This window comes from Notothenia rossii (genome assembly GCF_949606895.1).
Source record: "Notothenia rossii genome assembly, chromosome: 6".
Lineage (NCBI taxonomy): Eukaryota > Metazoa > Chordata > Actinopteri > Perciformes > Nototheniidae > Notothenia > Notothenia rossii.
Genome location: NC_136909.1, coordinates 82,899,558 through 82,926,007, shown reverse-complemented (window position 1 = coordinate 82,926,007; position 26,450 = coordinate 82,899,558). Strand labels below are relative to the sequence as shown.

The 26,450-nt window shown below is 41.6% G+C and overlaps 1 protein-coding gene across 1 annotated transcript in view; it reads left to right on the top strand.

Moving 5' to 3' along the window:
• LOC307045129 (contactin-associated protein-like 4) overlaps window positions 1–22,645 on the top strand; it is a 75,651-nt gene extending 53,006 nt beyond the window's left edge. Inside the window, exons 11-24 of the mRNA XM_079690664.1 lie at window positions 1,746–1,852; window positions 2,559–2,678; window positions 3,088–3,288; window positions 3,793–3,955; window positions 5,123–5,250; window positions 5,767–5,937; window positions 7,064–7,282; window positions 12,130–12,369; window positions 14,733–14,957; window positions 15,498–15,631; window positions 16,459–16,546; window positions 18,499–18,702; window positions 19,889–19,960; window positions 22,203–22,645. Coding sequence (XP_079546790.1) covers window positions 1,746–1,852; window positions 2,559–2,678; window positions 3,088–3,288; window positions 3,793–3,955; window positions 5,123–5,250; window positions 5,767–5,937; window positions 7,064–7,282; window positions 12,130–12,369; window positions 14,733–14,957; window positions 15,498–15,631; window positions 16,459–16,546; window positions 18,499–18,702; window positions 19,889–19,960; window positions 22,203–22,363 — 2,233 coding nt within the window. The 3' untranslated portion in view covers window positions 22,364–22,645. The remainder of the gene's footprint in view (window positions 1–1,745; window positions 1,853–2,558; window positions 2,679–3,087; window positions 3,289–3,792; window positions 3,956–5,122; window positions 5,251–5,766; window positions 5,938–7,063; window positions 7,283–12,129; window positions 12,370–14,732; window positions 14,958–15,497; window positions 15,632–16,458; window positions 16,547–18,498; window positions 18,703–19,888; window positions 19,961–22,202) is intronic.
• Window positions 22,646–26,450: the final 3,805 nt, after the last annotated feature.

Sequence of the window (26,450 nt, the reverse complement as noted above, 5' to 3'; positions counted from 1 at the left end):
CAAGAAGTGCGTGTATGCGTGTTTGCAGATAAGGAAGCAACATTGGCATATATTTAATTTAGTGGAGTAAATACGCACCTCCATGTCTACTTTCACTTAAAAAGAAATTGCTGCAAAAAAAAAAACCTTTATCTGACAAGTCCGCTGAGTCAGGCTTTTTCTAACTACAAGCTGCTCTCTCTCTCTCTCTCTCTCTCTCTCTCTCTCTCTCTCTCTCTCTCTCTCAGTATCGCTGCATTCACATTTTGCTGACCTCATTTTCCCTTAAAATATGTTTACAGCGGCCGCTGAGCTCCATTCATGCCAACCTTCATCCCCTTTGTTGACGTCGCAGCTTCCTCCTTCGATCCGTCTCTCAACCTTAATTCCTCTTCCTGGATTTCTCTCTCTCTCCACAGTATCTCCATCATGTTGTTCTATTTCCTCTTTCTGTTTCTTATGTCATAACCCTTTGTTATTCCTTTGGTTTCCTTTCTTTGCTTGCCGCCCACAGCTCAGTCCTGACTCTGAGAAAGTTAACGGCAGCAGCTCAAGCGTGTTCCACTTTCTGTATTTTAGATGCCACAGGTCATGCTACATGTCATGTGAAGTTGGAGGACAGAGACTTATTTACAATCCAATAAATCACTGCAGTTCTCACAACCAGCTAGATCTTATTATGCACACTTGACTAGAACATACTTTTGCACCAAAGTATATTTTCACAGCGCGGTAGGGCAGCTGGATGTATAACAAGAACTGGACAGCTTTAAATGTGGGGCCTCGTCTATGAAAGTAGCTCAGTAGCGCATAAAAGCCAAAATTCCTTTACTTTAGGTACAAAAATACCGTGATCATCCAGGAGTCCATTGAGCGTTCGAACTGGCGTACGAGGGTTCACAGAAATTGTAGTACCCTCGTTTTGCCACTCGAACATTTGCTTCAACGCCAAGCACACTACCTGGGGGATTCGATAAAGTCAGGAGGACCGATGCTAAGGTGCTGTTTGAGGGGTTTTATAACTACCTGTTAGGGCTGCTCAATTAATCGTATTTTAATCGCAATTACGATTTTGGCTTGCATCGATTATAAAAACAACAATCGAAATAAAACGACTTTTTTTTTATTGGTTTTTCAGTTGAATTATACTTAAAGTTCACGGTAATCAACTGTTAAAAACATACTTTTCAATTAAATGGATGTTTTCAAAGTAAATGGATAATTGTTTTTAATAATCGTGATATCAATTATTGACCCAAATAATCGAGATTATGATTTTTGCCATAATCGAGCAGCTCTACAACCTGTTGGAGGGTTTATAACTTCCACACCCACCTCTCTACTTGTTGGTTTGAAAAGGCACTGAAAGTAGTAAACACAAACTATGGAACTCTCTCCCCCTTCACATCCGACAGTCTGACACATTCAAGTCCCTCCTCAAAACCCATCTGTTCAGATCAGCCTACTCACTGTAGTGCTTCCTTTCATCCGTTTCCCCTGAATAACCTGTCCCTATCATTTGTGTCCACTTTCTTCTCCATGATGGTTTGTTTGTGTTTTTATTTATCATGTTCTGTTGCTTTTGCCTCTTGGAATATTTAACAAATTGTACGGTGTCCTTGGGTTTCATGAAAGGCGCCTTAAATAAAATGTATTTTTATTATTATTATTATTATTAGACCCTCAACCCATCGCGCAGACAGAGTAAAAGTGGGTTAGTGGGTGCTTGTATCAGACCTTAACGTGTGTCTCCGTGTGTCTCTCAGGTGTTCTCTGAGTCACTGTGAGCATGGAGGCAGCTGCAGTCAGTCCTGGAGCTCCTTCCACTGTAACTGCTCCGACACGGGGTACAGCGGAGCCACCTGCCACAGCTGTAAGATCAACACTCTGTTCACTGTTGTTTAAAGGTCACACACAGTCCATGCTGTGTGTGTGTGTGTGTGTGTGTGTGTGTGTGTGTGTGTGTGTGTGTGTGTGTGTGTGTGTGTGTGTGTGTGTGTGTGTGTGTGTGTGTGTGTGTGTGTGTGTGTGTGTGTGTGTGTGTGTGTGTGTGTGTGTGTGTGTGTGTGTGTGTGTGTGTGTGTGTGTGTGTGTGTGTGTGTGTGTGTGTGTGTGTGTGTGTGTGTGTGTGTGTGTGTGTGTGTGTGTGTACTTGTCCGCATCCGCATGTTTCCTGTAATGAGGCAAAATACTGCAGACGTTGATGCAGAAGGTCAGGCTGAAATCTGGTCAGCAGCCATCAGTGGGAGGGTGGAGAGGATTTAGAATAGGAACAAAGGAGGAAGCTAAATATATAATAAAAACGGTTTTAAAAAACGAAGGGACTAACTAAAAATAACATTTTATTTCCCTCTGCTGTAAAAGACATTTTTTTATTAGAATGATATAAGATTCAATATGTGTGTAGTGCCATCTACTTAGGATAATAATTATTGAGTGCAGTGCAATGCCTGTTTTAGGAGAAAAGCTTTGACTGTCTTTGAGAAATACTTCAGAAAAACAGTTTTCCAACTAAAGACAGCTAACATAAATGACTGTGTTCTTTATGATGTTGATGATAATGCCGTGTGTCTCCTCAGCGATATACGAGCAGTCCTGTGAGGCGTACAAACACAGAGGAAACACGTCGGGGATTTATTACATTGATGTTGACGGCAGCGGGCCCATCAGACCACAGCTGATATACTGCAACATGACAGGTATACACACACACACACACACACACACACACACACACACACACACACACACACACACACACACACACACACACACACACACTCTTTGTACAGTCTCTTTCATTCCCCATTAGATTTGTCCGTATCTCTTGCCTAGTATTGACATATCTAATAATAAAATGTATTTATATAGCATCTTTCAAACTGTTAAAAGTTGCTTTCGCGTAAAAAGTGTAATAAACACACAAAGATAATAAAATGAACTAAATATCAGCAAACTAAACTGTACTATAACACTATAAAATGCAAAAGGGTAGGATGAAATACATACAAGACAGGTTTTGCAGCCTTGACCTCTAAAGGCATTTAAATGTCCCACATAAACGGAAAAAAAACATTAAATAAATGCATCTGTGTCTCTCTCCTCCAGAGGACCAGACGTGGACGGTGATCCAACACAACAACACAGATCTGACGAGGGTCCGACCCTCTCCGGGGAAAAATCAGCACTCGGCTCACTTTGAATACACGGCTGAAGAGGAGCAGCTGACCGCCATCATCAGCCAATCAGAGCACTGCGAACAGGAAGTGATCTACCTCTGCAGGAAGTCCCGCCTCCTCAACACACCAGGTACAAATGTGGAGTATCCTGTGTAACATCATAGAGTTTAATATAAAGTTTCACTAACAAAAAGAAAGCTGAATTTGCAAATTAATATGACTCCTAAAATGTTAGTGCGTTTGCTCATGACAGACTTAAATGAATTAAAACAATCATTTCATAATAACAATTAATCTATTTTAATAGCACTTCTCAAGCTTTACACGTTTAAAGATTAACAGAATTTAAAAAAACAACACGAACCCATGCTAGCCCCCTGTACGAAATACTAAATTAGGAATATGAACACACATAATATATAATAATGATAAACATACATTTTATTTATCAAGTGCTTTTAAGAAGTACTCAAGACTTTACCTGTGCAGGTTAAAATACATACAAATCATATAAAAAACAACACATTTAAACATATACTGTACCAAGCAGCACTGATGAGACCAGCAGTAAAGGGCTGCATAGTTCATGGTCCAGAAAAAAGGAAGAGATGAAAGTGTGTTTGTTGTGTCGCAGACGGCCCTCTGCTCAGCTGGTGGGTGGGGGGTCCGGGTGGAGGACAGGTGCAGACGTATTGGGGCGGAGCTCCAGCAGGAAGTCAGCAGTGTGCCTGTGGTCTGCAGGAGAACTGTGTGGACCCCAAACACTACTGCAACTGTGACGCTGGACGCACTCACTGGTACTGTACGCTTACTTAGAGCAACACAAATACAAAATTAAGTGAAGCCTTAAAGGTCATCTATTATGCTAAATCCACTTTTTCATGTCTTTTAAACATCAACATGTGTCCCCTCTGTGGAAAGAGACTCTGAAAGTTTCAGGAAAAAAGATTCTCTCTCTTTTTGATCCATTTTTATAAAAACTTGTCTGAAAATGAGCTGATCGGATTTTGGCCGCTTTATGATGTCATAATGTTTTTTTGGCTTGTGTAACCATTAGCCAATCACCAACCAAGGTAACTCCCCCACCCCCCTTATCACCTGAATCTCCTCTTAGAGCACCATTGTGTTCTTTATAACCAAATCTCTCTCAGAGGGGCATGGGGAGGGGCTCCTTATTTTCATCCAATATAACAGACAGAGAATCAGCACTTTGGAAACAGGGCTGAAACAGAGGGGATTATGGGTAATGCTGCAATGATCTGTTTGGTGTTTCAGCCAATCAGAGACATGTTCGGTATATATCTGAGACCTATAATATATTGATGAAAAACAGAATAATAGGGGACCTTTAAAGCCAGTAAGAAAAATAAAGAAAAATCTGGGTTAATTTTCTCCAATGTTTCATCTGCGAAAACATGTTTGAAAAGTTAATTAGGGGATTGTCTTGATTTGATTTGTTTTGTGCTTAAAGCCAGCAACACAGTAATGTTACGTAACTTTCTCACAAACACAATAACTTTAAGTTAGGGCTTGTAGAAGTGAAAAACTCACCCGGAAGGAACATACATTATTTTAGTTTTAATAGCATGGACTTTTTTTTATCTCCTGGCAAGCTCAACCATTTCCCCCCTGTTTCACAGACGGAACATATTTGTAATGAATGGAGATTATCCGGGCAAAGCCTTTTTCTTTCACTTACCTTTCAAGTTCATGGCTACAAAATCAAATTGACCGTAAGGCATGTTTACCATACTCTGAAAACATTTAAAATATAAGTTACCCTAGAATAAGATCACGATTCAAGGTTCTTTATTTTGTCATACGAACATAGCGTATAGTTATGCCGATGAAAATCTTAGGTCACAGGCTTCTCCAACTTATTCTTATTTCTTCACCTTCAAGTCTTTGGTTTCCTCTTTAAATCCAGCTTCTTCCTCCCCTCTCGTCTCCTCCCCACCTCTCAGGGCGAATGACTCAGGGCTGCTGACCCACAAGGAGACCCTCCCGGTCCGCTCTCTGGTTCTTGGGGACGTCCACAGACCGGGCTCAGAGAGCGCCTTCAGGGTCGGGCCCCTGCGCTGCCACGGGGACAGTAAGTCAATATTAGGATCAGGGGCGTCCATAGTTTTTTCACCCAGGGCCACATACAGAAAAATATAGGAAGGGCTGTGCCACTCACTAAGTTCAGTTATAAGTTAGCAAAATCAATCAAATGTAGGTAAATGATGCTCCTGAGTGTTGGCAGCTCATCCCTTAAAACAGAAGCCTCAGATTGATTATATTAATGAAAAATATGAAGGGTGTATTTCAAGCTTGTTTTGTAAATAAGTTATTGGTCTTTTTTCTTATCAACTAAGATATGTTAGAAAATGTTTCCAACTTTAATTGTCTGAATTTATTTTAAAAGTTGTCTTAACACATGAATACTACTGTGTAATATATGTTATTGTTTACATTTATATTTAAGTAGTACAATATAAGACAAGCACAAGTTTCATTTGTGGGCCATATTCCATTATACTTTTTGGGCCGATTCAAAATGGTCAGCGGGCCGTAGTTTGGACACCCCTGACCTGGATGGTGCTTATAGCTTTCCATTTATCCTCAGAAAATGTCTGGAATGCTGCGTTTTTCGACAAGGAGACGTCGTACCTCCACTTTCCCACATTCCACGGAGAGCTGAGTGCAGACGTCTCCTTCCTGTTTAAAACCACCTCATCCTCCGGAGTCTTCCTGGAAAACTTGGGCATCAAAGACTTCATCCGGATCGAACTCAGCTGTAAGTAAACCCCGTCCAGTTAGAAGTCTAATCCGCACTGCGCTCAGATGTGAGCAGGAGGGATCGACTCGGGAGTTAAGGTTTCACCTGGATTGAACTCGGCTCGAGGTGACCGCGTCAGAACTCCTCAACCCTAAAAATAATAACAAGTTTCAGCCAAGAGCGCCTCTGGGAAATCACTGCAGTGCCATGGTTCTAGTCCACTGCAACACATTTTCTTTATGCCCACCATGGTTTATAGTTATATTATCACTGTAGTGCAGTACTGTTGAAATCATCTGGCTGTAATATTATATGGTAGATCACATAGTGTGTGATGTGCTTTATGCCCTTAATATGTTATGTGTTAGCCAAAGAAAATACTCATCTGTAGACAGGTCATTCTTTATGATACCTCTATGACACCTATACACAAATATATATATATATGTTCATATTTCCACATAAGAAACTAGCTTATGCAGGAAATTGGATTCAAGGCTGCAGCCGGCCTTCAGATGTCTCTCTTGAAAGTTGGCATGTTTGTAAGTAATAAGTGAAGCTGCAGAATTTGGGCTGACAAAGAAATGACACCCTTTGCCTTGACACTAAAGCCTTTACTTATTCTTTTCAAATATCGGATTTATTTTAGTGTTGGTTTCAGTTTTGCCAATTTATTATGCAACACAGCGAGGCGTTTCATAAGTCATAAGGCTTTCACAACAAGACATTCACTATTGTCCGGCTTATGCCAATCCCACTTTTTTGCATTGCATACTGTATGGAAATAAATAAGTCTCAATTCCCACAAATAAAAACAGAAAGTGAGAAATGTTTGTCATTTTGCAATCCACGAATAAACACCACATTAATATATGCTGTGAAAGGACTTTGGCTTTGTTAAATATGTGTAGGAATACTTATATATATCCATATTCCAATTACTTGTATATAGACTTTTCTGCACAATTTCTATTCTATTCTATTTTTTTTTATTTATTGCACAATTGTATCTGTTTTATTGTGCTGCACTGTTGGAGAAGCCTGTGACCTAAGAATGTCCTTGTTTAACCGTAGCTATGCACACATGGCAATAAAAGCCTTGAATCTTGAATGAAGTATTGACTGTCTTGCCTCTTTTCCTCAGCTTCCTCTGAGGTGGTGTTCTCCTTCGACGTGGGGAACGGTCCTCTGGAGGTCCGTGTGCAGGCCGACTCTCCGCTGAATGATAACCGGTGGCACCGCATCCGCGCCGAGCGAAACGTTAAAGAGGCGTCGCTGCGCCTCGACGAGCTGCCGGCTGCCACTCAGGAGGCGCCGGCTGACGGGCACATCCACCTGCAGCTCAACAGCCAGCTATTTATAGGTGTGTGTGTGTGTGTGTGTGTGTGTGTGTGTGTGTGTGTGTGTGTGTGTGTGTGTGTGTGTGTGTGTGTGTGTGTGTGTGTGTGTGTGTGTGTGTGTGTGTGTGTGTGTGTGTGTGTGTGTGTGTGTGTGTGTGTGTGTGTGTGTGTGTGTGTGTGTGTGTGTGTGTGTGTGTGTGTGTGTGTGTGTGTGTGTGTGTGTGTGTGTGTGTGCTGAACACATGCTCACTAGCAAGTACTAAGATTTATATACAGGAGATATTGAATGTAAGGGGCTGGGGTGAAGAAGGATGAGGGATGTTGTTTGTGCACAATCTGAATAAAAGCCCTGGATGGTAACTGCACTGACAGAAATGATGCACAACATTAAATAGAGGGATAATGTGAGACAGAGGGAAGAGCATGAAGGAAGGGATGATGAAAGGGATGAAGGAAGAAAGGAATAGGGATGTAGAGATGGAATAATCAAATCAAATCAAGTTTTATTTATATAAGGGCTGTCAGAGGATTACAATTTTTAATCAGATTAATCACAGCTTAAAAATTAATTAATCATGATTAATCACCATTCGAACTATGTCCAAAATATGCCGTTTCTGTTGTGGGAATGGAAAGATAAATGAAAGAAGGCGGATATCCATTTAACATACAGTATGTATGTTTATTATAACATTTTTCTGTTTGTCAAAATGAAAGACAGCCCTCACACCTATCAATCATCAAACCGTGGGGTCTTAATTGATTACGATTTCTATCAATGGGGGAGTACTTCAGGAAAGTCGACGGGGGGGGGCTAGTGGCGCACTTCATGACCACAGAGTGTGAACGTTGTGATCAGCTATTTTAGCGAAGTTCTCCAGTGAAGGGGGGAGTCTCCTTCCGCAGCTGGTTGGCGTAGTTTTGGCACAATTCCGTTGTACAGACCGACGTTAACAGCAGCCCTGTCTGTGCACACGGAGACCGACTCTGTCGTCCGGTGATCTAACCGCCTTCTGGAAAAGCTTTACAAGTACGTCGGTACGCAAATGCGCTTTGTGACACAAGTGACGGTACGCATTTCAGATGACGCACATAACCTGCGTACCAGTTATGTGCACCCCTGTACTACAGCAAAAGTATTCTCCATCGGGACTTCCTGCAACAACACCACGCTGTTATCTTGATTCTGATTGGCCAGACGACATTATCAAAGATGTTCTATTGAGAAGACGATCACTACGTGACAAAAGTTTTCAAAACCGTTTCTGGCCTTCGGTATTTCCAGACAAGTGGCTACTGAAATCAATCTTACTAACTGCTGTCTGTGCAATTTACTCGGCGCGAGTTGGCTGACTTTATTTTGCTTACTTTAACATCATTTTTCATGGTGGGGCTAAGCCATTTCTTGGTATGGGTGTAGCCTACCCCAGCCATACCCTGGCGCTGCCACTGGTGGGGTTTATGGGGCGGGCCATTCTGCACATGCGTTAAATGCGTTAAATATTTTGAACGCAATTAATTCAAAAAATTAATTACCGCCATTAACGTGATAATTTTGACAGCATTAATTTATATAGCACATTTTTAAAACGATTTTTGGTCGAGCCAAAGTGCTGTACATATAATAATTACCTTACAGTAAGGACACTATACAGTAAATACAACAGCACAGTTTGTGCAGAATATCAGTATGACAATACGACACCCTCTGTCCTGAGACCCTCACATCGTACAAGGAAAAACCTCCGGAGAAAACCCACAGTTTAAAGGGGAACACGGGAGAAACCTCAGGGAGAGCAACATAGGAGGGATCCTTCTCCCAGGACGGACAGACGTGCAATAGATGCCGTGTGTAAATCGAAAAGATAATACATTTTACAGCATAGGTAGACCAAATGAAGGGATGTAGGAAGTGTGAGATGAAGGAGGGGGGATGAATGAAGGGGAGTAAGGCGATGGGGATGAACAGGTGAAGGGATGTGTCGGAGCCATGAAACGTATCTAGCAATGCGTTTGTTTTTTATATAGGATGTTTGTTTGGTCGCTGTTGATTGGTTGGCTTGGGTCACATGGATATGGACACACTCATTATAATCCTGTTCACCTGAGGTGTGTGTGTGGAAGAGAGGGTGACACAGAGCCGTTGTAATTTTTGTTGACCGCACGTTTTAATGATTGCTTTGATCAATATAACAATGTTCATGTCCAAGGAGAATAAATTGATCATCCCAGTTTTCATTAAACCACATTATTTTTTTCAACAGAGTTTTTGATCTCAGCAAGTACTTTTTTGTAGCGTGTCACACAATATCTAACAGGCCCGGCCTCAGCCTCTCAGCGACTTTGTTTATTTCCTGCTGTCGCTATAGGATGTAAGGGAGGGATAAACGGAAAATTGCATCTAGGCAGGAAGGGATGAAGAGATAGGGATCAAGGGAAGTAAGAAGGAATATATATTTCTCTTTCTGCCTTCCTTTCAATTTCTCTCCTTGACTCTGTACCTTTTCTACCACCCACCCACACACACACACACACACACACACACACACACACACACACACACACACACACACACACACACACACACACACACACACACACACACACACACACACACACACACACACACAAAGATTACTCTGTATTGGTATGGCTTTTTGTATTGACCCCAAGGGAAGCTGGCAGCCTCCTGAAGTAAACAGATAGTGACGGAAACGTTAAGCCTTCAGCAATACTCCTCACTAAAGCTCCTATCTTCGTTCACTCTGTACAGGGAGCAGCTGTCTGCTTATTGATCCACATTGAAACGGACCGATTTAAAAAAGATCAATCAATCCAAAACCTCAGCAAAGGAACGAAACACAGGCCAAGGTTATGGAACTGATACCTTTATAAACACCTAATAGACTGAGATAAAGTCCTCAGGATGATGCTGTGAACGTCTTGTTTGTAGTGGTCAGTTTCCTCCCAGTAACCTTGGTGCAGAGTTCATATCGAGTTCATTAGTGGAGGAACTTTCCTGACAGCTCCTGATGAAACTCCGAGCCCTGATATGAACCTCATCAGCGCTGCAGTCCCTGAAAGCTGTTTATCTCATCATAAACGTCTCCAAGTTGCCAGTTTGGCGCTCTGAGACAATTATATGGCAGCAGAGTAAACTTGGAGGACAGTTTGAGGTTGTAATGTGAGAAAACAATTACTTCTGGAGTCTAAATTATGCGCTGGAAAGGGAAAAACATGCCAGGCAGGACAGGAGATGTGTCAGAAAGATTGACGGCTTGCCAGCTTTTCACATGAGCAATCAGTATGGTGATAACAGCCAATGAAAAGCCTTGAATTTTTCACCTGCCAGTTTTTGTTTCACAGCATTTCATCATCTCATCATTTCAGAAATTCAGTTTGAAGGTGGTGACAAATCTTTTTTTATATAGGTGTTTATTATAAAATGTGATATCAGTCACTGTCACCCTGCAATTTGATTACAGAAATAATACGATTTTATTTCGATTAAATAATATATGGTAAAAAAAGGCTTGCTTGACTTGCATAATCCATCATGGAGAACATCACACCTGCATTTATATTCGATTGAGATATATCAATATATGAAGGCAGTGGCTCAGTCAGTAGGGGAGCTTTAGGGTTGCCGGTTCAAGTCCCCGACCAGACTTAAAATATGGAGTGTCGACTTCTACTCGGAGAGGTCCCAGTTCACCGCCTGCCCTGCCGTGGTGCCCTTGAGCAAGGCACCGGACACCCCCCTCACTCCCATTGGTCCCCGGGCACTGTATAATAGCTGCCCACTACTAGACTCCTAGTAATAGACTCCTGGTACTTGGATGGGTTAAAAGCAGAGAACACATGTCACTGTGTGCTGTGTGCTCTGCATGTGTGACCATTAAAGAGGGTTTCATCCCTCCCATTCTATCTATCAAGTAGTGCAGACTTTTTCAAATCAATCTGCACTTAGAAAATAGGAAATAATGAAGACTTTGTGATTAAAACTAGGTAGGAAGTTTAATACTATTCAGAAACGAAGGAAACGCTGCTTGGAAAGGGTGAATTTACATTAAAAAGCACATTTTCCTTTGATCAAATAGTCAGTAGTTATAAAAAGCATTGTGATTTGAGGTTTGCTTCTACTGTATAATGAACTGCTGTAGCATTAGTATGGGTTTCACATTTATCGTGTCTAAAGGTCGAAAAGTTTTCCATCTACTCGTCAAATAAATTCTTCCGGGAACATAAAGTAAAGCGGCAGAAAATGGCCCTAAATTGTCCGAGTTAGACGGGCTATTGAACAGGAATAATTGCTCAAAATTGTTTGGCACTAGGAGCATCAGGCTTGAAAAAACTGCACCTTTTTGCATGAGTGATGTGTGAGAGCCTCTGCAGGGAAAAGAAAGAAATAGGGTGAACTAAATATGAAGTTCGATTTAACTTTTTTTCCTGACTTTTTTCGGAGTAAGACCCCATTCACACGGTAACGTTTGCGTTCACGCACCTAATTCGTTTTTTAAAAAGTCTTCCGTTCACACGCATTCGGCTCATTTCAGACATATGACAAGCATGCTCATTTCTGACGTGGAGCTAATCTGAAGTAAACATTGAATACCGCTTTCTATTCCTCCATCTTGTGACTGTGTAACTCCCTCTCTTGGATATCAGCATGTGAAGGACATTGTTCAGGAACTAGTTGTACCAAATGCTGTGTATGTGATGACTACTTATATTCTTGAGAGGATCAGAAATACATGGATCCTGAGATTGAAGCTCAAGCCGGGGACGAGTGATATTTTTCTAACAGTCATATCAAAATAGAAAAGTCAATACAGCATGCTGAAGTGTTTCCTCTGCGTCTTCTCTTCAGGGGGCACAGCGTCCAGGCAGAAGGGTTTTCGGGGGTGTATTCGCTCTCTGCAGCTGAACGGGGTCACCCTGGATCTGGATCAGAGGGCGAGGATCACCCCCGGGGTCCAGGCCGGGTGTCCGGGTCACTGCAGCAGCTACGGCTCGCTCTGTAAGAACCAGGGTCGCTGTGTGGAGAGAGCGATCAGCTTCTCCTGCGACTGCTCCTCCTCTGCCTTCACCGGAGCCTTCTGCCACACAGGTACGCCCAGAGGTGGAAGTAGTGGAGTGCAAATACTTTGTTACTTTACTTAAATATGTTTTTCTGGTATCAGTACTTTACTCCACTACTTATTTTTTGAGGACTTTTTACTTTGACTTCTCACATTGTTAACACAAATACCTGAACTTTCTACTTCTTACATGTTCCAAACAGGCTGGTTCCTTTAGTCTGAATGTGTGTTTGGTGGCGTGATCATTATTATTTAGAGTCATTGCGTGCCTATTGATTTGAACACGATCCGTGTATCCATCATTTCCTGGTCTTCTCTAAAGAAGAGGGACCAATGAAAACGTTGTCATGTTGCCGTTGTTCAGCATGGAAACATTCATTAGCTAACAATGACATTATTGTTCTATTAATATAAAGGGAGGTCAGGTACTCTTTAAAACAGCTGCTAGTTATGGGTACTTTTTACTTAAAGGTAGGGTAGGTAATTTTGGACAAACCAGCTTGAGTGCGCTAGAATTTGAAAATACACAACTGGAAAAAATCTGCCCGTTCCTTCAGACTTCCTTACAGAGCCCCTCCTCCAACACACACGAACGCGCACATGACCAATGAGGGCACAAGATAAGTTTGTGCACAGATGGAAGGCTGACAGGCAGGTAGGCCATCCAGTTATTTTAGCCGGGCCGGCTCAGATGATTGGTCGTGCTTTTCACAGCGCTACGGCTTCCACAGATGATTTTTTGTCAAAGCACTTCAGATATTCATTGCTATCGGGATGTTAAGAGCATTCCATGGAATATAACAAAAAGTGTATCTCGAGCCGGTTTACTTACCTACCCCACCTTTAAGTACATTTCAAAGCCCATACTTCTTTACTTTTACTTGAGTAAAGAAGTTTAGTCAGTACTTCTACTTTTACCAGAGTATGTTTGAACACGAGTATCTGTACTTCTACTTGAGTAAAGGATGTGTGTACTTTTGCCATCTCTGGAGGTACGCCTAATCTCCCAGCAGCACCTGGGGCACAATGATGGGGGTTTAAGGACCCTATTGTCGGCTGTACCAGTATGAAAAATTGGGGAAATCATTTTACCTTCAAGTAATTGTTGTGGCAAAATGATCTTGCTACAATTCCTTCCTCTTCCAATATTTGTTTGATGAACATTTCCCTGAAAACTAATCCTGACATATGCTTATCTTCGGAAACGTTTGGCTTTTGGTGTGTGTCTGATGTCCAAAAACTGCTGACCCCCAAAATCACAGCCTGAATACTGAATGTGTTACATTGCAAACAAGCTTTGGGAGTAACGGGTTAGATTTAGGGTCAGGGGACATTTCACCATCATTTTGTGTTGGAGCGAGAAATTAGGAACAACATTACCGTACAGTAAAAGCTGTTTAAAATATTGTCTTTTTCAAAGGGTCAACATTTAATTTGAAGAAGCTTTTACAGATTAATTTTCTGTGTGTTTTCACTCATTCGAATAGGTTTGGCTTCCTGCCTGAATTTGCCTTTTGCCTTGACTGTTGAAAGTTGAGTTTGACTAAAAGTTTGGTTCACAGTTTTGCAGGGATCGTATCATTTGCATTTAATTTTGAATGAGTATAAAGCCACTGTATGTCTTTGCTCTCCATCTTATAACTCACTGATATATGTAGTGTTTGAACAGCAGCTCTGACAACTCATACTTGCTGCTCCTCTTTCAGCAGAAAGCAGCTGACAAGATGAATCTGATAATTAAACACTCAGAGCTGTGATTTCCTGTAATGTCTAAAACATAACAAAATCATCAAAGGTTGTGTTTCTGGTGTGACGACTCTTTGTTCCCGTGATAACGTAATTAACGAGAAGACTAGGTGTGTGTTAAAACACCTTGACGGCAGCAAACTGAAAATATTCACATTTTCACAGAAAACTTATAATAGCAATAATATTGTGATATCTGTATTCGAAAAGAAAGAAAATAGGGTTATACTTGTCTTTATCTTTGTTTAGTGTTCATTTTCTCTCTTTTTCTGCCAAATTAAACGAATTAAGCTTGTTTTGACTGTTTGTTGTGTTTCATTAACACTGTTTCAATGCTTTTAATGTTTTTTGAGAAGCACTTTGAATTGCCTTGAGTTGAAACTAGTTGTATCAATAAACCCGCGTTGCCTAATGGATAGTGAAAAGTCCCCCAGATGAACTGATTGAGTTTACCTTCAGGTGTCTGCTATCATGGGACTACTAATGTAAAAGGTAAAAATGACTAATTTCCCCTAATGACCCTAACCTTATCAGCGTTTAAAGGGCCCTATTATGCTTTACACCTGCTTACTGCAAAGCTACAAAGGAGACAATCGCTCCTACCACCCTGTTATTAAACTTCCTGACATCATCTCCCTCTCTGCAGAGGTTTCAGCCAGCTTCAAGTCGGGAACATCCGTCAGCTACACCTTCAGGGAGTCGGTGTTGAACGGCAGCTCCGTTTCCTCTGACTTCACCCCGAGAGGAGAGAACATCTCCCTGAGAGGAGAGAACATCTCCCTGAGCTTCAGGACGAGTCAGAGTCCGGCTCTGCTCCTCTTCGTCAGCTCCTTCCACAGAGAGTACCTCGCTGTGCTGCTCAACCAGCACGGTGAGCCTCTTACCTTTATTTCAAAAAGACTAACTTATCTTACGATTGAAGCTCTGCCTTTAGGATCTGTGTGTGTGTGTGTGTGTGTGTGTGTGTGTGTGTGTGTGTGTGTGTGTGTGTGTGTGTGTGTGTGTGTGTGTGTGTGTGTGTGTGTGTGTGTGTGTGTGTGTGTGTGTGTGTGTGTGTGTGTGTGTGTGTGTGTGTGTGTGTGTGTGTGTGTGTGTGTGTGTGTGTGTGTGTGTGTGTGTGTGTGTGTGTGTGTGTGTGTGTGTGTGTGTGTGTGTGTGTGTGAAAAGGTACAGAGTCAAGGAGAAAAATTGAAAGGAAGGCAGAGAGAGAAATATGGTTTTCATTGAAGACTGAAATGAAGGGGAGGTTATTGGTCATGTGAACCTAGCCATTATTCTGTATAGAGATGGTTTGAATACCGTATTGTTTTCTTTGTTAAAGCAGTTTTGAATTGCATTTAAATGAAATTAGCTACAATTTCATCTCTTACTTCCCTTGATCCCTATCTCTTCATCCCGTGTGTGTGTGTAGACATGCTGGAGGTGCGCTACAGGCTGGACGGCAGCAGAGAGGCAGAGATCCTGAGGAGCAAAGTGAGGAACCTCAACAACGCACAGCTTCATGCTGTCAGCATCAGCAGGAGGGCAGACACTGTCTCTCTGCAGGTAACACACACACACATACACACACACACACACACACACACACACACACACACACACACACACACACACACACACACACACACACACACACTCTGTCAGTACTAAAACCAGAGTCACCCAGCAGCCTCTCTGTCAGTCGACTACAGCGACCAGCGGGACAATCTACAAGAAGACGACATGCAGGGACGAGGTGCTGGAAATACTCACAGATAATAAATCTGAGCCGCAGTGACACAACGGACTCATACGTGTTATCAGCTCCGACAAACAGGCTCTTTCTCTTACCTTCAAAATAAGACTAGCTTTTTAAGCTTTGAGCACCAGAGCCTCGTGCTTACTGTAAAATGTCTCATTCGGGTTGTCAGGTCCGTTGCGTTTATGCTGGGGATGCTGGAGACATGTCCGCCTCACTTTTGGAAATTGCCAATTCTGTACACCCCACTTTTTATAAGCATAATTTGTTTAGAAAATAGCTTGCAGAGGGAAAGGTAATACATGAGAGCACTTTGCACGTAGACATGATGTATGCTGATGATACACAGCTGGTTCTTCAACTGTGTTTCAACCAGATGAAACTGTCACTGATTCTGAGGTCCTTGTACAATTATAAGAAGTTCAACCCATCCTTTTGCTTTGTGTTGCATGGTTGTTTTTATCTCACACATAAACATTCATTACGTGTGCCATAATAAGGAAAATCACAAAAAACAAAAGCATCCTTTCTGCAAAAACATTTCATTGCCAATTACTTCTGTCAAAGTTGTGTAATAACCCTTTCAAGTATTTATATTCTATTTGAAGTGACACTTTTTTATAATCTCTTTTAGATTGACCAGAACAAGAGAGAGGACTTCAACCTGACGTCGGATGCAGAACTGAACGGCCTCCGGTCTCTGGTGCTCGGCAGAGTGCCAGGTGAGTCTGTAGAAACCAGACGAGGCCTTCAGCTCAGAGCACTCAGACAGTCTCTCAGACCTCGCTGCTGACTTCTATCATCCCAGGGACAGCTGTTGTTTGTACTCTACAAAGAAATACATTTAAATACTGGAGCCTTTAAGCACTAAGATGTGATGTGATTAAAACCATACGCACACAATGGATGCAACGGACTAGCTTTTAACTGAGAGAATTGCTTCAGAGAAAAAGGCAGACAGACAACTAACAGAAAAGGCACAATCTTTACACAACAAAGATCATTCATATTCCAACCACTCAGCCGGATGAACTGAAGTTTCTATCCATTATTCAAAGATGCATTCAAAATGTTCTGAATATGTTCTTTTAGAAAGAATATTCCCAACTAGTTTTCAAACTTTTCACACAGTTGTGGCTTTTGTTCCTCTCGCTTCACAACAACGTTCAGGATGTTCCTTTAAGACGTTGGTTCTTTCATGGTGCTTCTGTTAGTTCCAACATAATGCATCTTCTTTGGGGGAAGACATTGCATTGTCATTTGTTCTGGAAAGCTGTAGCTGCAGTTTTCTTTATTGTTGTTATTATTATTGTTATTATTATGTCTTTATTCAACAAGGACCTTTCATACAGTAAAATACATTAATCTCAACAAGAGAAGACATGATTTATGCTAGATTTGACTATAATTGGATTTCCTTCTTTTCCCGGAAGTTACTGTTCACACTAAACAACAAACACTAAAAACATTACATTTTCCCTAACTAACAATAATACAGACATTGTGCAGTCGGGTTCTATTGTATTTTAATGCAGCAACACTTCAAGTGAACTACCTGCATGTTTATTATTGTGCAAGTCAGATGTACACTGCACAAAAATATAAACGCAACACTTTTGTTTTTGCTCCCATTTTTCATGAGATGAACTCAAAGATCTAAAACATTTTCTAAATACACAAAATAACCATTTCTCTCAAATATTGTTCACAAATCTGAAAAAATCTGTGATAGTGAGCACTTCTCCTTTGCCGAGATAATCCATCCCACCTCACAGGTGTGGCATATCAAGATGCTGATTAGACAGCATGATTATTGCACAGGTGTGCCTTAGGCTGGCCACAATAAAAGGCCACTCTGAAACGTGCATTTTTGCTTTATTGGGGGGGTCTGGGGGGGTCCGAAAACCAGTCAGTATCTGGTGTTAGGGTTAGGGTTAGGGTAATGTTGTGAATCGAGTGGCCCATGGTGGTGGTGGGGTTATGGTATGGGCAGGCGTATGTTATGGACGACGAACACAGGCCACTCGATTCACAACATTACCCTAACCCTAACCCTAACACCAGATACTGACTGGTTTTCGGACCCCCCCAGAACCCCCCCATAAAGCAAAACTGCATGTTTCAGAGTGGCCTTTTATTGTGGCCACCCTAAGGCACACCTGTGCAATAATCATGCTGTCTAATCAGCATCTTGATATGCCACACCTGTGAGGTGGGATGGATTATCTCGGCAAAGGAGAAGTGCTCACCATCACAGATTTTTTCAGATTTGTGAACAATATTTGAGAGAAATTGTTATTTTGTGTGTGTAGAAAATGTTTTAGATCTTTGAGTTCATCTCATGAAAAATGGGAGCAAAAACAAAAGTGTTGCGTTTATATTTTTGTTCAGTGTATGTATTGTTAACATTTTAGGTAGGGGTCAATACATCGAAATAAAGTTGTGGTTGAGTAAATGATACGCTGATGGTGCAGCACTGGATGTTGTAGTTATTTTTTTTGCTTCCAAATATGTTTTGCGCTGCTATTTGGCTGAAAAACAACAATTTCAAAGGCGGTATATCATTGTAATACGTTTCAGAAACACAGATTTTTCGGACAAATGTCATTACAACCAATCTCAAGTTTCTCCTGATTCCTGATCCATCTTTAATGTATGTTTCTCTCCTCTCCAGACTCTGTTGAGTTGGACCCAGAGATGTCACGTCTCTCCTCTCTGGGTTTCACAGGCTGTCTGTCGGCTGTCCTCTTTAACTCCGTCAGCCCTCTGAAAGCCGCTCTGCTCCACCCGGACCTCGTCACCGGCCCTCTGCTCCCGAACACATGTGGCTCCACTTCAGCCAATCCCTACGCAGCAGAAACCACACACCACCTGTCAGGTCAGAGGGGAAATGTGTGTGTTTTAGTGGTCACTTCATTCACACTTTAAAGCTCCCCTATTACACAGTTTTTCATCAATATATCACAGGTCTCAGATATATACAGAACCTGTCTCTGATTGGCTGAAACACCAAACAGATCATTGCAGCATTACCCATAATCCCCTCTGTTTCAGCCCGGTTTCCAAAGTGCTGATTCTCTGTCTGTTACTTTAGATTAAAATAAGGAGACCCTCCCCACGCCCCTCTGAGAGAGATTTGGTTACAAAGAACACAATGGTGCTCTAGGAGGAGATTCAGGTGATAGGAGGAGGGGGGGGGGGGGGTTACCTTGGTTGCTGATTGGCTAATGGTTACACAAGCCAAAACATCGTTATGACATCATAAAGTGGCCAAAATCTGATCATCTCATTTTCAGACAAGTTTTTATAGAAATGGATCAGGACAAAAAGAGAGAGAATCTTTGTTCTTGAAACTTTCAGAGTCTCTTTCCACAGAGGGGACACATGTTGATGTAGAAGAGACATGGAGAAGAGGGGACACATGTTGATGTAGAAGAGACATGAAAAAGAGAGGACACATGTTGATATAGAAAAGACATGAAGAAGAGGGGACACATGTTGATGTAGAAGAGACATGAAGAAGAGGGGACACATGTTGATGTAGAAGAGACATGAAGAAGAGGGGACACATGTTGATGTAGAAGAGACATGAAGAAGAGGGGACACATGTTGATGTAGAAGAGACATGGAGAAGAGGGGACACATGTTGATGTAGAAGAGACATGGAGAAGAGGGGACACATGCTGATGTAGAAGAGACATGAGGAAGAGGGGACACATGTTGATGTAGAAGAGACATGAAGAAGAGGGGACACATGTTGATGTAGAAGAGACATGGAGAAGAGGGGACACATGTTGATGTAGAAGAGACATGAGGAAGAGGGGACACATGTTGATGTAGAAGAGACATGAAGAAGAGGGGACACATGTTGATGTAGAAGAGACATGGAAACGTGGATTTTGTATAATAGGTAACCTTTGAAGAGGCCCTGCTATCTGGTGTTATATAGGCTTTAGTGCATGTAAAGGGTCTGCAAAGCCTAAAATCCCCGTGGGAGAGGGTCTCTCTTTGTGCTTTCTTGACTCCTGTCTCTGTGTCTCATGTCTCTTGTCTCTGTGCTGCAGGTCAGTCCGGATCAGTGGGAGCAGGTCAGCCTCTGGTGAACGCCATGAGGAGCGACTCGGCTCTGATTGGAGGTAACGTGTTTCACTCTCACACTAATGTTAATATCACTCATCAGACAGAACGTGTCCCTGTGTGAGTGGGATGCAATGACACATTTTATTTTAATGTTTTTCTTTAATTTGATTTATTGTTTGTTTGCTTATTTTGGGGGAAAGAAATGTAATTTATGTAACGTCAAATTGGTGAACGTAGGGTATTCAAACCTCACTCGGTTAGAAACAATACAAGTATATACAAAGCTGATACAAATCTATGTGTGAGTGTTTTGGTGATAGTTTCTATTATCAGTTTCTGTAGCGGCCAAAATCATATAGAAATAAAACTGATAATTAACTTAAAATAATACAGCCGCTGAGGCACTAGTTAGCAGATCTTACGCAGGGCAATGATCCAGGTCCAGACAAGATTCTCCGTTGTACATTTATTATGATCCAATATCATTGACAATGAACAGGTTTCCTATGGTTGGTTCCTTTAAGCCTTTCCTATGGTTTGTTCCTTAAGCCTTTCCTATGGTTGGTTCCTTTAAGCCTTTCCTATGGTTTGTTCCTTAAGCCTATCCTATGGTTGGTTCCTTTAAGTCTTTCCTATGGTTTGTTCCTTAAGCCTTTCCTATGGTTTGTTCCTTAAGCCTTTCCTATGGCTTTCCTTTCCTGTGGTTTGTTCCTTAAGCCTTTCCTATGGTTTGTTCCTTAACCCTTTCCTATGGTTTGTTCCTTAAGCCTTTCCTATGGTTTGTTCCTTAAGCCTTTCCTATGGTTTGTTCCTTAAGCCTTTCCTATGGTTTGTTCCTTAAGTCTTTCCTATGGTTGGTTCCTTAAGCCTTTCCTATGGTTGGTTCCTTTAAGCCTTTCCTATGGTTTGTTCCTTAAGCCTTTCCTATGGTTTGTTCCTTAAGCCTTTCCTATGGTTTGTTCCTTATGCCTTTCCTATGGTTTGTTCCTTAAGCCTTTCCTATGGTTTGTTCCTTAAGCCTTTCCTATGGTTGGTTCCTTAAGCCTTTCCTATGGTTTGTTCCTTAAGCCTTTCCTATGGTTGGTTCCTTTAAGCCTTTCCTATGGTTTGTTCGTTAAGCCTTTCCTATGGTTGGTTCCTTTAAGCCTTTCCTATGGTTTGTTCCTTAAGCCTTTCCTATGGTTTGTTCCTTAAGTCTTTCCTATGGTTTGTTCCTTTAAGCCTTTCCTATGGTTTGTTCCTTAAGTCTTTCCTATGGTTTGTTCCTTAAGCCTTTCCTATGGTTTGTTCCTTAAGCCTTTCCTATGGTTTGTTCCTTAAGCCTTTCCTATGGTTGGTTCCTTTAAGCCTTTCCTATGGTTTGTTCGTTAAGCCTTTCCTATGGTTGGTTCCTTTAAGCCTTTCCTATGGTTTGTTCCTTAAGCCTTTCCTATGGTTTGTTCCTTAAGTCTTTCCTATGGTTTGTTCCTTTAAGCCTTTCCTATGGTTTGTTCCTTAAGTCTGTCCTATGGTTTGTTCCTTAAGCCTTTCCTATGGTTTGTTCCTTAAGCCTTTCCTATGGTTTGTTCCTTAAGTCTTTCCTATGGTTTGTTCCTTAAGCCTTTCCTATGGTTTGTTCCTTAAGCCTTTCCTATGGTTTGTTCCTTAAGCCTTTCCTATGGCTTTCCTTTCCTGTGGTTGGAAAACCCTGTGGCTCGAAACACCCTGGTAAAAAACTGTTTGCCTACTTGTGCTCTGGCCCCCACTTCCACCTGTCTCCAATATATACAATTACACCAGGTGCTCTAATCACCCAGTGCCCAAAACATGCCTTCAAAATAAAAGCATAGAAACTTATGAGACTAACTAAGAATACATTTACAATAAACACTATAAAACAGCAAGAAAATAAATGTTAAACTAGTAAATAATATAAAGAGATATATATAGCTTTGTGCTGTCATTCATAACATTGTTATTTTTATTTAAGTAAATGTTAACACATCCTTATCAATCAACTGTGATTCAGAGTTGGAAAACAATATTTATCACATAAAACATTGCTCTACTCTTCACCTTTTTTCTTTTTTTCGAACCATATTTTATTCAATATGTTCTTAGATATATCTTTTAATTGTATTTGTTTTATTATGTTCTCCTTATTGTGAAGTACCTTTAGATGACGTTGTTTTTAAAGTGTGCTATATAAATGAAATGTATTATTATTATTATATTTATCACATAAAACAAAGTGTTAAATCCCATGTTTCCACCACCGAGCCGCTAATTATTTTTGCTTTTTCCTTTTCTGCTTCTCAGGCGTGATCGCGGTGCTGATCTTTGTGACCGTTTCAGCGTTAGCCGTGACGGCCCGAGTCCTCTACAGGCGGAAAGGGACGTGTCAGAACCAGGAAGTGAAACCTGAGGACAGCCTGCAGGGCGGTGTGCAGAGCGAGAACCAGAGAGAATATTACATTTAGGAGGGGCTTTGACCCCGACTGACCGATGCCTTGTCAAGCCTCAGTGCTTTACACACTGACACACACACACTTTACACTCATGTTCCTACGTTTGGTTTTCTCTTACTGTGGTTGTACTTTTGTAAAGACTGTAAATAGATGCACAACTACAAAGTGTTTATAATATGTCAATACTGGCAGTGGAATTGTAAATATTTAATTAATGATCTGAATCTTCAAAGTAATGACGTCGTGTTGAAATGTTTAAAACGATTATAAAAGGAACTGTTTTTTGAAAGTAAAGGAAGCAGTGTTTGGTTTTAAGTTATTTAACACATTGGATTGCTGGATATTTAAAGTTTGTGTTTTGTATTTTTGTTTGCTTACTGTTTGAACTGTGGAAAGGCAAAATTGATCCGTTCACATTGAACATTTTTCATTTGATCTCAAAGTTTTTCCTTTCAATATGTTTTCATTATGTTGTCGCTGAAAAAATGAAATAGAGAGGCGAAGTCCCGCCCATCTACCTCCGACCCATAGGACCTTATTTAGGAAAAATCATGTATTGAAGTCAATGGGGAGAGAAAATACTTTTCCCACAAAGGTTCCTGAGAACTACGACCTTTTTTACCCCCTTTTCAGTCCCTGCTAGAGAGCAGGGACTTTCGTGGGAGAAAAAGGTTCCTGTGTCTGATTGGCTGGGCGGAATGCATACGACGCCCGTCAAACTCCCAAAAAAAATTGTGAAGCCGCCATTTTATTATCCTCGCTTTGCATTATTAGCATTAGCATTAGCCCAGCGCAGAAACGCAGAGAGACTAACTTATGACAACACAAAATAAAACATGGGAGCGGTGGAGATGAGGAGGTGTCGGCGTTCTGGCGATTTACTCTGAAGGCTGAAGCCAGTCCCTAACTCCGGGGACTTCCGGCCGGGGATTTTGGGCGGCAGTATACGCCGTGAAGTTGCGGCCTGCCAGTAAACCCAAAGCAGAAGAAGAAGAAGTGACGTCAGCTCCGCGGCTTCATTTTCATTTGCCTAATCCACCCCCAGGAACTAATTTCTGGTGTGAACGCGATCTGTACTTAGTACAAACCTTTGTGGGAAAAGTACTTGGTGTAAACGCGCCTAAAGATGATCTTTCGATCCCGTTTGTCATAAAACTGTTGAAATATAAGACTATGAAAAATATGCAACTAGAAAGACTACAAATCCCAGACTCCCGGTCCCGCATGCTGGCTCTTACGGAACCGACTAACTCCCCTTGTGTGTATGTGCAGAACTCAACATGCCCAGACTTGTAGTGATTTTCACCTCTTAATACTTTTCGCCTCATTCTGAGAAAGAAGTGAAATGTGCCAACGTGACGGCCGTCTTGGTGTGTGGTGCGAGATGGGAGATGTAGTTCATTGAGCGGTTTCACACCAAAAAAAGTGTTACATCACAATTTTACGACACATTTTTATTTTTTTTACTTGCAAAATTATCTTTTAAATTGACAAACATCATATGTGTAATTCGTGGCACATTTCAAACGGGATCGAAAGATAATCTTTCTCTCGCCATTGACTTCAATACATACTTTTTCCGAAATAAGGTCCCATGGAGGAGGGACTTCGCCTCCAGCGTACAGTTTTGTTTCAAACAGTAGGTATTGAGGTGAGAAGGATGCAACTTTCTGTTACCGAGTGTTACGCCAAACCCTTAGGGTGGACCTATGGGGCTAACACAATTCCACCATTGACCCAAATACAATACAGAAAGACACATTTAAAATTATCTAATCCATAGTGTGTATAACAATCAAACATGCAAAATAAACAAACATGAAATAATGCTCATAATGCACCTCACTGCAGATCTACTGGAGGGGAAAAGAATCAGAAACACAACTCATATAAACACAGACTAGAGACAATGGAGGAAGCTTTACGCAGAGTGAACTGTTTACTGAACGTCACTTTAAATTGAGGAATGACTTTGTGGGTTAGTTTCTCTCCTGGAAACACATCATCATGGTCTGGAGGACGTTTGTAATGTCAGAGTGTTGGAGTGACTCGCTGTGAGATTTTAATTTGTACAGATATTTTAGTAAGAAATAAAAAACTGTTCAGTGAAAAATAAATGTGTGATCTTTTTTACGAGATGGACTTTTCTCTTCTTTTGAGTCAATTACAATCCTACACCTTTATTACTGACTCAGACACCGTGTTTTAAAAATGCAGAGATGCTTAACCAACACAAGATTATAAGTTAAATCAAAAGATACCCTTTAAACTCTTTTTAGGTTGGCAAATGTTTAAATGTGTATTAATTTCTCTATTCATAGGGGCCGTAGTGTCTCTACTGGGACATGTCTCCATGCTTTAATGTTCAAAAAGCTCTGTATTTCTCTCATACTGCCTGTGCTGCAGCACCTCTTTTCACCCTCTGTCTGGAACCAGAGCTGCTCTGATTGGTTAGCTGGCCGGCTCTGTTGTGATTGGTCAACCGCTTAGAGAGGTCCCGCCCCTTAGCCTATCACGTACGATGTGTTTGAGCGCTAGCCAATAGAAGCTTTTGTGTTAAATAGTGATGTCACTATGTTCCGGCAGTAAACAAAGGGAACACAGGAATGTTAGCCTTTGCAGACCGTTTACGTGCACACAAACCTATATAACACACTGTAGGAAAGAGAAAACTCCAAAAAGTATAATAGCACCTCTTTAATGAAACTCAAACACATCAAATTAGCCTCAGAAAATGTACATCTCTTCATGTTTGGTACTTAAAAACTTGCTGTTTGATGGCTCTTTTCTTCACCATGTGACTTTTCTGTTGTATATAACGTGTGTGTGTGTGTGTGTGTGTGTGTGTGTGTGTGTGTGTGTGTGTGTGTGTGTGTGTGTGTGTGTGTGTGTGTGTGTGTGTGTGTGTGTGTGTGTGTGTGTGTGTGTGTGTGTGTGTGTGTGTGTGTGTGTGTGTGTGTGTGTTACCTGCAGAGAGACAGTGTCTGCCTTCCTGCTGATGCTGACAGCATGAAGCTGTGCGTTGTTGAGGTTCCTCACTTTGCTCCTCAGGATCTCTGCCTCTCTGCTGCCTTCCAGCCTGTAGCGCACCTCCAGCATGTCTGCACACACACACACGCACACACGCACACACACACACACACACACACACACACACACACACACACACACACACACACAAACACACACATACACACACATACACACACACACACACACACACACACACACACACACATACCATGTATACATCAGTTCAGGGGACATTACATTGACTTACATGCATTTCCTGGAGACTTAACCTAACCTTAATCATAACCAATACATGCCTAACCCTTACCCTAACCAAGTCTTCACCCTAAAATTAATGATCCCCCTTATAGGGACCTCCATTATGTCCCCATAAGGGGCTGCATAAACAGATGTAGGTCCCCACAAGGATGGTAATGCTAGACCACACACACACACACACACACACACACACACACACACACACAGGACTCTGATGGTCCAGGTAACAGCGTGGTTGTCAGCTGGTATTATTTACAAAGAGGGATTCACTCATGCTTCAAATAACACAGAGAACAACAAGAGGCCGTGTTGTAATGACACATGCTGCAGCACCAGAAGAGGAAAACAATTTAGATGATGAGTCAAGATGATCTCCACCGGTGTTTAAAGTGATCAAATTATATGAGTATTATGTCATGTCATCACTGTCCATTTAATAAAGGAGTGAAGTAACAGCACTAACTGCTGTTTGGTTAAAGGTCCCCACAGACTGCAGAACCATCAGCTCCAAAGACCACCTGATTATAAATGACACACACACAATTGAAAAGTGTCATCATGTTAAAAGATGTCTCGTGTGTCCTGCTGTTGCTGGTGTTGTTGTTCGAGGCGCTGCAGACGGTGTTTGGACAGAGCGGTCGTCAGGGATCAGCAGCACAGAGGTTAAAGGTCGAACCGCTCAAGCGTAACTCCAGCTGAGATAAATGTACTCATAACAACTTTTGCTTTTACTCGCCACATGACACCAGAATCACAGCGGTAGTTGCTACTTTCTAACATCGTAGCTGTCATCCCTGGTTTTGTTTTT